The sequence below is a fragment of the Globicephala melas genome, chromosome 13 (assembly GCF_963455315.2).
Source record: "Globicephala melas chromosome 13, mGloMel1.2, whole genome shotgun sequence".
NCBI classification, from domain to species: Eukaryota; Metazoa; Chordata; class Mammalia; order Artiodactyla; family Delphinidae; genus Globicephala; species Globicephala melas.
Genome location: NC_083326.1, coordinates 65982335 through 65994841, shown reverse-complemented (window position 1 = coordinate 65994841; position 12507 = coordinate 65982335). Strand labels below are relative to the sequence as shown.

General features: G+C 43.6%; 1 protein-coding gene across 17 annotated transcripts in view; it reads left to right on the top strand.

The window, feature by feature from the left end:
- The window catches only part of SFI1 (SFI1 centrin binding protein), an 85025-nt gene that overhangs the window by 41675 nt on the left and 30843 nt on the right, over positions 1-12507 (top strand). For all 17 annotated transcript variants that reach the window (XM_030860865.3, XM_060310083.2, XM_030860863.3 and 14 more), the window contains 4 exons: positions 7389-7545; positions 9258-9419; positions 11181-11251; positions 12284-12376. In XM_030860865.3, the coding sequence (XP_030716725.2) occupies positions 7389-7545; positions 9258-9419; positions 11181-11251; positions 12284-12376 (483 nt within the window). The remainder of the gene's footprint in view (positions 1-7388; positions 7546-9257; positions 9420-11180; positions 11252-12283; positions 12377-12507) is intronic.

The following is a 12507-nucleotide window of genomic DNA, read 5'->3' as shown; positions in this document are numbered from 1 at the left end:
ATGCTGCCTTGTCCTCAGTAGACTTGTGCTCTCAGGAGGGAGAGGGAGCTATGAATGTGAAAATGCCAGAAGCATAGGAACATAATGAGGCTGGTTTTCTGTCGCTGATGGACTTCAGCTATCGTCCCTTTCAGATAGTCACTTTGAGAACCTATAAACTCGTTCTCCTGGTGCTGCTATTGCTCAGAACACTTTTAGAATTCCTTTTTTACTTGTTGCCTTCAAAGCTTGCAACAACAGATTTGAATGAATATTTTTAGTGATAGCAGGTTTTCATTGCTTGAGGTTAGATTTAACTTAGAAGACAGCCGAGAGTCATTCAGAATCAAATCCAATGAAAAACGTGAGCAATCAAGATAACACTGATACGGACCACACTGTATGAGACTCTAAGGCAAATTTTTTTTTTTTTTTTTTTTTTTTTGTGGTACGCGGGCCTCTCACTGTTGTGGCCTCTCCCGTTGCGGAGCACACGCTCTGGACGCGCAGGCTCAGTGGCCATGGCTAATGAGCCTGGCTGCTCCACGGCATGTGGGATCTTCCCGGACCGGGACACGAACCCGTGTCTCCTGCATCGGCAGGCGGACTCTCAACCACTGCACTACCAGGGAAGCCCTAAGGCAAATTTTATAGTGCAGATTATAAATAAAATCCTTGTGTCTGATAAGTACCATATGATTTACCAAGAACTTAAATTTAAGTCATTCTCTTAATCCTCACAGCATCTCTGAACTAAGCAGGGCAGACGTCATGAGATATGTAAAATTTTAAAAAATTAAATTATGTACTTCAAAAATAAAAACATTAAATATAAAACATTTATTAAAAATATTAAAAGATATCCAAGTACCCAACATACAGGTTTAAAAGGTGTTAGCATTTTCCATACTTGCCCCAGAATTTAATGTAATTAAATTCACAGTTCAAGCCCCCCACTTCCTTCCTTCCGCCACCTTTCCTCCTTAGCGATAACCTGTACCCTGATACTGAAGTCCCCATTTTCTTGTGTTCTTTTGCACTTGTAAAAATGTGTGCATAAAGAATAAGTGTTCTGGACTTCCCTGGTGGCGCAGTGGTTGGGAGTCTACCTGCCAATGCAGGGGACACAGGTTCGAGCCCTGGTCTGGGAGGATCCCACATGCCACAGAGCAGCTAGGCCCGTGAGCCACAACTTCTGAGCCTGCGCGTCTGGAGCCTGTGCTCCGCAGCAGGAGAGGCCGCGATGGTGAGAGGCCCACGCACTGCGATGAAGAGTGGCCCCCGCTTGCCACAACTGGAGAAAGCCCTTGCACAGAAACGAAGACCCAACACAGCCGTAAATAAATAAATAATTTTAAAAAAAAAAGAATAAGTGTTCTGACTTTGTGTTGTTAGGAAACTTATGAATGGTGTCATACTGTACATTTACTTTGCAGCTTGCTTTTTTTTAATGCAACAGTGTATTTTTGAGGTTTATCCATGTTGATACATAGAGATCTGTTAACTACCTATAATATGCCTTTGTACTGAATAAGGCTCAATTTACCTGCTCAGTGCTGCTGACCTGTTGATTCCTTCTGATTATGTTTTTTACAATTACAAACAATGTGGTAGACAGCACTCTTAAACACAGATCCCTGTGCAAGAGTCTGAGTTTCTCTTGTTCCTGGAAGTGAAACTTCTTTGGGTATCATCTCGTCATCCTTATCAAGCATCACCTATTTGCTCCAGTGCTGTGCCAGTTTATGTGCTAAAATTTCAGTTCCCATTTCTTTTGGCCTCATCAGCGCTTTGCATTGTCAGACTTGGTCATTTTCACCAGTTTGATAGGTCTGAAGTGGTAATTCCTTGTTGCTTTAATTTACATTTCGCTGATTCCTAATGAAGCCCAGCATCTTTTCAGACGCTTGTTTGCCATTTGAGTTTCTGTTTTTCAGCTTGTTACTATCCCTCACTCCTTTTTTTCTGTTGGGTTATTTGCCTTTTTCTGCTCTGTGGACATTGTCATACATTCTGCTTACTAATCTTTTGACTATTAGGTACATTGCAAGTATTCTAGTCCATAGCCTGTTTTTTTGCTTTGTTTATGGTGGGTTTTTTTTCATACAAGTGTTATTATTTTCAGTGTACCTAATTCTTGTATCTTATGGTTTGGTCTTTAACCCATCTTGGGTTTAATTTTATAAATTGTGTGTAACAGGGTCCTAGTTTGTCATTTTCCTTATGGATAATTTCTGCAGCACTGTTTACTGGTTAGTTCATCCTTTATCTTTTTTATACTGACTATTAGTCCACCTCTATTATAGAGCAACGTCCCATTTGTTCATGGGTCTATTCTGGGCTCTGTATTCCATTGGTCTATTTGTCTATCTGTGAGCCAGTACACACTGTTTTGATTATGATTTAATGAAGCAGGTAGGAAAGAACAGAGGTTCTCTAGTTAGACTGCCCAGGTGGAAATTCTGCTGCCATTACCTATTAGCTTTGTGCCTTTTTTAATGAGTTACCTAATCTCCCTGTACCTTGACTTCTTTTTTTTTTTAATATTGCATTTTGGTTTTTATTGCATTTTATTTTTTAATTTTATTTTTTTTATACAGCAGGTTATACATATTAGTATATATATGTCAATCCCAGTCTCCCAATTCATCCCACCACCACCCCACCTTATATTTCTTATCTGTAAGTAAATAATAATGGTACCTACCTCATAGGATTGTTGAGGATTAAGTGTAGTGATACATGTAATATGCTTAGAGCAATGCTTTGAGTATGGAAATCCTCAGTAAATGCTAACTGTTCATTACTACTCCTGATCTTACTGTATAGCTCTTAAGTTTTCATATGTGGAAAGAGATCTTCTTTATTCTTGTTCTTTTTAAAAATTGTCTTGGCAGTTGTTCTTTACTCTTATTAATTTTAGGATCAACTCGTCAAGTTCCACAACAAAGCCTACTAGGATTTTTTATTATAGTACACTGACTTTTTACATTAGATTGGAGAAAATTGTCATGTTTGTGATATTGAGTCACCCCACCCGTGAACTTGACGTAGCTTGTGATCTATTGATGGGCGTGAGAGGGAGAGTAGGAAAGATTAGGCCATGAGGTGACAAGGAGGCAGATGTAATAGTAAGGCTCTGCAGGCTGTGCCCATAAAGGCTTTGGCTCTTTTTCCAGGGGAGGGGGAAGCTACTGGCTTTGAGAGGAGGAGTGATGTGATCACACCCCACCTCTTAACAGGCTCCCTCTGGTTCATCGTGTGCTGCCTTTTGAGGAAGGAAGGGAGAGAGAGAGAGATATGAGAGAAAGGGAGAGAGAGAGAGAGAGAGAGAGAGAGAGAGAGAGAGAGAGTGAGTGTGTGTGTGTGTGTGTGTGTGTGTGTGTGTGTGTGTGTGTGTGTGTGTGTGTGTTCTGTTTTCAAGAAGAAACAATGGAAAAATAAACCAAAAACTAAGGAAAAGTGGTTACCTATGGGGGAAGGGAGGGAACAAAGTACTTCTGTGAATTTACTTTGTTACATAGGTTTAACTTTGGAACCATGTAAATATTTGATATAATTAAAAACAAAAAATTAATCAAAAAGGAAAAGAACCAATCCCTAGGATTTTAGAACACGCTGAAACAAACATACCAAGTTTGTAGCAATGACTACAAAGAGAAAAGAATTACTTTAAAATACAATATTTTGGCTGTTCATCCCGAGTGGGATGTGTTCTAAGGACACAAAGAACTACTAAGAGATCTAAAATTGCATTCAGTGGTCTTATTGTAAGTAGCAGGTTTGTATTGTTGGGTTGAATCTGTTACAGTAAGATAAAGCAAATAACTATGTCTGTGTCATTAGGAAGCATGCTTTTCAGTGTAAAAGGAAAGATTACAGGTACAAAATCAGAAATTAAACAAAAGCCCTGTTATCTGAAATTGGAAATGTCAATATCAGTATGGACTCATGGTTTTTTTTCCTCTAAAATAGTGAATTTCTAACTCTATTTACTGAAAAGACTTAAATGCTTTGTTACTGGCACTGCTTCTAGCATCCCCAGTGCCCAAGTTGTGGTCTCTTCTGTTTCCCACTAAAGGGAACTGAGGCTTTTTGGAGAAATGGCTGATTCCAGGTATAGAGCAGGAAATAGACATCATAAGCCTAGGAGATAGTGTGCAGGAGTATGAGGAAATTAACAGAGGTTAATGGGGTTGTGTCAGAAGGACTCCCATAGGCTTAAGATAGAACAATTTGAGCATCAAAAAGAATAATGACTGCTGTGGATTGAAAACATATCAAATATGTAAAAATTCATGCATTCATAATGAGAAAAAAAAGCTCATTGGTCACAATTTTGGGTTGTTAGAGCATTAATTCAACTCTTTGGAAATTAATGAAGGCCAAAGTCAAGCATTTATCCTGCCTTTCCTATACAAACTAATCTTTGAAAAACGAGAGGGTTAATGAAGAGAGTAAGGCTTCTTTATAGAATTTCAGTTAATAAACGCAGGAGTATTAGAATTATAAAATTGCCACCCCAGTGAGAAAATGGATCTAGGCAGCAATCACCCAGAGGAAAGACAACAGGGAAATATAAGGGAGGAATCAGATTAACGCCATCTGAAGCCACTGGAACAGTCTTGGCATTGCTAAAACTATGGCAGCCAACCACAATGTGATGTAACAGGAAGTACCCAGCAGCACTTGAGACATGTTCTTGCCTAAAATTTGAACATGACTCCCACCAAGCCAAACATGAATCTGACTATCAGTTCATGGGAAATACAGGGATCAGAGGGACAAGTTAGAGACATCTGGAGGAGACAATCGGACAAATCTAAAACGTGGGACAGTTTATAGCGTACATGACCTGGTTTCTCTAACAAATTGGTAGCATGAAGAGAAAAAAGGCAGGGAGGGAAATTGTCATATAAGATGGAGAGATTTAAGTGACATAACCACAACAAATGAGAAAGTACAATTCTGGCTGTTGTGTTAAGAACAGACCTCAGAAAATCAAGGATAAAAGCAGGGAGGACAGTTAGGAAGCGATTACAAAGTTCCACGAGAGATTCTGGACAAGGATGATAGGAAGATGGTTTTGGATTCTGGGTATGTTTTGAAGGTATTGCCGACAGGATTTGCTAGTGGATAGTTAAGATGTGAAGTGTTAGAGAAAAAGTCTAAGAGGACTCCCAGGTTTTTGGCCTAAGTAATTGGAACAATGGAGTTGCTATTTACTGAAATGGGGGTGTTGGAGGGAGAGGCAGATTTGTAGGGAAAGATTAGGAGGAGCTCCATTCTGAGCTCTGTATCTTCAGCCTGATGGGCCTTCCAAATGTCCACGAGGGGGTGTCAGGGAGGCAGCTGGATATATGTGTGGAGTCTTGAGGATGAGTCCAAACCTGAGATGTAAAGTTGGGAGTCCTCAGCATGCAGATGACATTTAGAGCCATGAGACTAGGTGAAAGCACAAAGGGAATGGGTATAGCCAGTGGAGCTGAGCCTGTCCGGTGAAGTGATGGGAATCAGCGGCAGGAACAGAGGAGAGGCCAAGGTATACTGGAAGCCGGGTGGAGGCAGGTGTGATGAGCTGTGTCACGTGCTTCTGGCAGGCCAGGGCAGGTGAGGACTGAGATTTGGCCTTTGGATTGAGCCACGTGGAGGTCATTGATGCCCTTGATAAGAGCAGTTTCAGTGAACCCGATGGGGAGAGGATTCAAGAAAACCAGCTTAGACAAGAAATGAGAAAGGTAGAGAGCCCTTTTGAAGAGTTTGGAAAGGAAAGCACTTGGGTGTTAGCTGGGTGGCATAGTGGTCTAGAGAGGGGTGTTCGGTGGTTGGTTTGAGGATCACTGATTTATTCCCTTCAGGAAGTATTTGTGTGACAATAATCTTTCATCCCCAACTTTTTAATTTTGACAAATAACAAATCACAGAAAAGGTGGATTCTGGGTTCTCTTCACTAGTTTAACCCATCCTTAACATCTTTCCACATTTGCTTTCTCTCAAGTGTATCGGTATATTTTTTACATTTTCTGAGTTGCTTTAAAGTTGCAGACATAAAGTTTACCCTAAATACTTAAGCTCATATCTCCTAAAAATAAGGATGTTCTTCTATATAACCACAATATCAGTCATATCTAAGAAATGTAATGTTGATATAGTAATATCTAGAATACAGTTCGTATTGCAGCTATATATTGTTGCTCTTTTAGTGTCAGGTGCAGGGTACAATCAAAGGTCACCCATTGCTTTTGGTTGTCACATCCCCTAAGGGAGAAATAACAACACACTCGAATGCTGATTTTAAAAATCTAGTAGAGAGTGGAAACTGATGATGCAGAAGGGAGTGGGGGGAATTGCCAGAGTGATAAACTTGAGAAGATGATGGGCTGTATGCATGGCAGGGGTAACCTGTGATGGGAGAGTGGACAATTTATCCAGAGCAACAGGAGAGAAGGCAGAGCCTGTTGGCAGGTGGGGGATGTGTGGGAGCTTGAGAAAATTGTCTTTTGATTGCTTTTATTTTCTTGGTGAAATAGGAAAAATGGTATTCAGCTGAGAGGAAGGAAAGGGGAAGAGGTGTTATAGGTTTAAAAAGGTATAAGCGGGGGGGTGGGGGGGCTTCCCTGGTGGTACAGTGGTTGAGAGTCTGCCTGCCGATGCAGGGGACACGGGTTCATGCCCCGGTCTGGGAAGATCCCACATGCCACGGAGCGGCTGGGCCCGTGAGCCATGGCCGCTGAGCCTGCGCGTCCGGAGCCTGTGCTCCGCAACGGGAGAGGCCACAACAGTGAGAGGCCCATGTACCGCAAAAAACAAAACAAAACAAAACAAAACCAAAAAAAAAGGTATAAGGTATAAGAGAAGGTATCAAGTCATCTATGACAGTCACCTTCAAAGTAGGGCATGCGTTTTGTTGAGTGTGCACGAAGACTTTCCCAAGGGTGTGCATTTATGGATCATCTTAAGGGAATCCTTCTGTAGACCCTCAGTTTCTGTAGGTCCACGTCTTGGAGACTAACGTCCCTGAGAAAGGGCCTCTTGACCGTAGGCTTCCTCCCACTTTGAAAGAAAAGGCAGACCCTCCTCTCCTATCCCCAATCTGAATTAATTATATCACCCCTTGGATTGTCCCTGCTTCTTGTATATGCATTGATTTTATTAGTCCTTTTTTTTCCCCCTTCTTAATCCAAAAAAAAATTACTTTTTGGAAGCAGAGAATACCCTTCTTAAAGATCTTTTCACCCCAGACTCCCATCACTTACGATTCTCCTTGGGAATTTCCCCTCCTTTTTAGCCTTTCTTGTGTGTGTATCTAATTTTAGCCTTTCCAGTGTGTGTGTTTCTCTTTTCCCTCACCAGTACTTCACCTCTGTTTTCCTGCTGCCATTGAGTGTTGTCTTTTCTCTGGTTTTCAGGCTTGGTCACGGTGGCAGGAACAGCTTCTGCATGTCTGGAGGGAGAGGCAGAAGATGGTCTCCGCAGTGAAACACCATCAGCACTGGCAACAGTGGAGAGCCCTGAGGGCCTGGCTGGAATACCTGCAGGTGCGCAGAGAGAAGAGGCAGCGGAAAGGTGAGCAGGAAGTCCTGAGCTCCAGGGACAGAGGGTTGGTCAGAGTGCCCACTCTCCTGTTGCCTGTTACTGCCAATAGGGTGGTAACTTATTAAGGGGAGATATAACCATGTTATACCACAGATTTTCAAAAAGGAGATTGAGGAGGAAGATAAATCATCCTCAATTCACAGTTAAGATATTTCCTTCTGTTTTTTAATCAATATTTAATTCAATAGGATTTTAATTATGCTATAAATACTGTGATTATTATGATTAGTATGATACACACAATTTTGTATCTTTATTTTTAACTTTTTATTTTATATTGGAGTATATCCGATTAACAATGTTGTGATAGTTTCAGGTGCACAGCAAAGAGACTCAGCCATACATATACATGTATGTATCCATTCTCCCCTAGACTCCTCTCCCATCTAGGCTGTATCTTGCTTTTTTTTTTCACACAACTAATCAATACTTTCCTGTGTCTTTAAGTGTTCTTAATAAATGTTAGTTTTTAAATGATTGTATTTTACAGGAGAGGGGCTTACCTTATTTTTTTTTTTTTTGGCCTCGCTGTGCATCTTGCAGGATCTTAGTTCCCCAACCAGGGATCGAACCCATGCCCCATGCAGTGGAAGCGCAGAATCCTAACCACTGGATCGCCAGGGAAGTCCCTAGCCATTCTTGTATTAACAGATATTTGGGTTGTTTGTCCTCAGTTATGCAGATGCATGTGATTTATGATGTTGAGCTTTTGAACACTATTCTGATGGTTTTATTTCCCCGAGAGAGGTCAGAAGTAATGATAAATAGGTCATGATCGTAGGTACTTTTTGTACTTCAGTTTCTTGAGCCCACAGAGCAGTGAGTTGAACACTGTGCTGGCCACAGGGTTAGGCTCTCCTGCTTACCCTAGGCCTCCCTGTGGGACCTCCTAGGCTGCCTACACTGTCTCTTGGGAGAGGGAATGTGTCTGTGTGAAAATAGTGACGGGGGACCACCTGTCTGGTTGCCCAAGCCTGGAAGTTGAAGGCATGAAGCTATTTAATGATGAGCTGCCGACTAACATGCCTCCAGTTATGGCATTCTCATTGCAGGACCAGTTCCCTTCCACTTGCTGGACTTAAGCTCATCAGGCCAGTTGCTAATTAGTCTTAAAAGGAGATGGAGCTGGCAGCCTGTAGCAGCCTGGCTGAAAGCTCACAAAAGCCTTTGACAGCATGTTGACCAAGTTGTGTGTCATTGACTCAGACCCTGAAATCCCATCCGGGAAACACTGATAAAGAGGCAAAAGTGAAATGGAGTCTTCTTTGAAAGCAGCAGTCGCCATTACTGCTCCTCAGTAGCTAACTAGGAGCCTCAGCCCTTTGATAGAACCCTTTTCTCTTTGCTGGGAGAGAAGAGATACACTGACAGCTAAGGGATTCCTCCCGTGTTTAAAAACCTTTTATTCTGGGACTTCCCTGGCAGTCCAGTGGTTAAGACTCGCGCTTCCAGTGCAGGGGGCATGGGTTTGATCCCTGGTGGGGGGACTAAGATCCCACAGGCTGCATGGCACGGCCGGAAAAAAAAAAAAAAACAAGAAAACACCTTTTATTCTAACGTTCTTCAAGCAGCCTTGAAGCCCTGATGCCTGCCAGTAGTGGGTTTCATCCTGTCTTAAAGGTGCTTCCAGCTCATCGCCCAACCTTGAGGGGGCAGCACTTAAGCTATTTTCTCTGTTGCAGAGATGGCTGAGGGATTCCACTGCGTCATTGTGCTCCAGACACACTTCTGTGATTGGCGGTGGGCCTGGAAGCGGAGGGAGAGCTTGTACATCCACCACGAGCGGGTAGAGGGGCTGGCCAGGAGGATGGTGCTGCGGAGGGCCTTTATTCACTGGAAACACTGTATCCTTTGCACCACCCAGCCCTGTCTGTACAGCAAGAACAGCAAGAGCTCACCAGCCTATAAGACGAGAGTCAGGAGATACATAGGAAGTAGTTACCCAGCAGTTTAAGACAATTCGGATCTCTGTTGACTTCTTTTTAAAATATTTTGTTTCATTTTGGGAATATTCATACAAAAGAGTGCATATAACAAACATTTATAGTCTAAAGAATAATGGTAAAATGAGCACAACTCAAAAAATTAGAACATTGCTCACACCCCAGTCTGCTCCTCCCTGACTACATTCCCTTTCCTCCCCCTCAGAGGCATTGCCACTGCCCTGATTTTGTTATCATTTCATTGCTTTTTTCTACCCATTAGATGGTAGAAATAGCCACAGCCATTTCTGCTTCATTTCATTTCTGTTTCAGATTTGTTTCATTTCATTGCTTTTTCAGAAAGCCATCTGTCCTTGATGGCCCTGTCATTATGATCCTAGCTTCCATTCATTGAGCTGTTTACTGTGTGCAGACATTTTGCATTATCTCATTAATCCTCATAGCAACCCTGTGGAGTAGGTCTCACCGTCTCCATTTTACAGATGAGGGAACAGGTTGGGGGGTGCTAAGTGATTTTCAAACTCATTGGCAGAGCCAGGCTTTTGACTCCAGTGCACCTTCTTAATCACTGCCCCTGCTGCAATACGTGCCCAGGTGTGGGATTTGGACCGCCTTGGGTGTTCACCCACACTTTTATTTGTTCACTGAACTCTTGCTTTGTTTTAAACTCCTGCCTAAATTCTGGAATACAGGGAAACTTAGAGACTAACAGTAGCTCATTGTCTAGTGGGGAAAGTAGACATGAAAACCAGTCTTTGTAATGTGGCGTGATAAGTGCTATCATAAAAGTTTGTATCAAGTCCTGCTAGGGCTACTGTGGAGATCTAGCCGAGGAGGTGATGTTTGAGCTGAATTTAAGCCTTGGGGGATGACACGTTCTCCCAACAGGGAGGTCGGGAAGGGTGGTTCAGGTGTAAGGAGTGGCATTTATGCAGGTGTAGGTGAGGAAGAGCAGCCAGGGGTGATGACCGGGGTCTGCAGTGAGTTGTGGGGTATGGAGGGCAGGTAGATGCAGGCTGGAGACTGGCTTGTAGGACCCTTGTGTGCAGTGGTCAGGAATTTGGGCTTAATCCCAGTGGCGCTGGGGATCCTCTGCGGGTTTTTGAGAAGAGAAGTGATGCAGCAGATCTGTACTTTAGAAAGGCTAAAGCTCGATGGTAGCAGCAAAGCTGGCACAGGGGGACCAAGTCAAGTGTACTGCACGGTGCTGGGGGTGGGGACAGAACCGGGGAGACCTAGGGGGGCAGCAGATGGACTTGGCAGTTGAGAAGATGGAAGGGGTGGGAGGAGAAAAGGTTTGAAAATAACTCCAAGGTTTTTAGCACAAACTTCTGACTGGATTGTGATGCCAAAACAGAATGCAGGAGAACTTGGAGCAGGTTCTGCTTAGATTTTGAAATGTTTACTCAAACTGGTGGCAGTTTATCTCAACTATTTTTGCCTCTCATGAAATGGGCATGAGAGGGGAGAAAGGCCGATAAGTAACTCACATGGTTCCCCTTAGTTCTTTCTTCCCTGGGTTGTCAGGGGGAGACAGAGGCGGACACCAGCCCACCTGGCATGCCCATCATCTCCTGCAGCCGGGACCCTTCAGATGGGTCACTAGGATCACTCTGGGCTGGGGTGGAACCTTGTTGAGACAAGAAGCCTTAACTCTGGTAGACGTGCTGCTGTGCGCAGAGACAGCTGTGCAGCGGAAGGTGGCAGAAGAGCACCACAGGCGAGCCTTGCTGGTAAGGGCGCTACAGCCTCGCTCAGGCAGCCATTCCTGGGGGACCTGGCCCACGTCATGCTCCTTAAGTGCATCTGGTTGTGTGGATGGCTTCCATCATGAAGCCTCCCTTCATTGTCATGTCCCTATTTTCATTTTGGATCAGAGATGGTGATGGTGTGGGATCAGAGGGTTTTGGGGCTGCAAAGGAGCCTTAGAAGTGATCTAGTCCTGGGGTGTTCTACATGGCAGACCCCCTTTTTAAGTGGTGGAAACCTAGTCTTCGAAATCAATCAAAGTAGAGATGCTGTGGACAAAGCTAGGTCTGGGGAGTAGTGTCTGTTCTACCGGCTGCTCTTCCCCACCCTCACCACATGAGGTGGCATCCGAACACTTTCAGGAGCCTCTGGGGGTCTACAGAGCACGATATGAAAAGCCCTAGTTGCTTCACTTCTGTCTCAGAAAACTGAAGCCAGGCTGTGGGGGAATGTGCTTTGCTTAGTCACACATGAGGCATTTTTGACAGAGCTGGAGCCAGGCCAGCATGTCCTGCCTCTACCTCACCCCCACCCCCACCGCCAGTCACCTTCTCTCAAAATTCCTTCTCTCCCTTCTATTTTACTCTTACAAAACTGCATTTATAATTGTGTAAGCATACACATTGACCCCACATGGCAAAAAAAAAAAAAAAAAAAAAAAAACCCACCACAGGCTGGAAGTCTGTCTCTTTTCTGAGAGGCAGAGTTGATGTTTTGACCTTTGTCTGGTGTTTCCATCTGGGTCACAGGGACCTCTCCTGGTCAGAGGTGCGGGTGTGTTTGTTCCTGTGCAGTATCTGTGGACCGCAGGGAGTGGTCCCACAGCTATTTATTAAGTGTCTACTGTGCAGGCTGGCTTGTATCAGGCTCTCAGTTGAATCTCAAAACAGAGAAACACTCTCTGGGACATGGGAGCAGCTGTGAACAGCTACTACTGAGCTTCTTGCCACCCTCTTGGGCATTGCTCTTATTGTTACAGACACACCACTGATTTGTGTCCATTCTTCTTTTCACAGCACTTTTGCTTTAGAGCCCTAAAAGACAATGTGGCCCGTGCCCATCTCCAACGAATAAGAAAGAATCTTGCTCACCAGCAACATGATGTCACGGTGAGAGTCCACTTCTGTATCAAGGCACCTCTTCTGATGGCCATTCTCTTTTTCTTTTAACCTTTGTGCTTAGAGGTTTGTTCAGACCTTTAGACGCCAAATCCTTAGTGTCCATTTTCTTTAGTAATCTA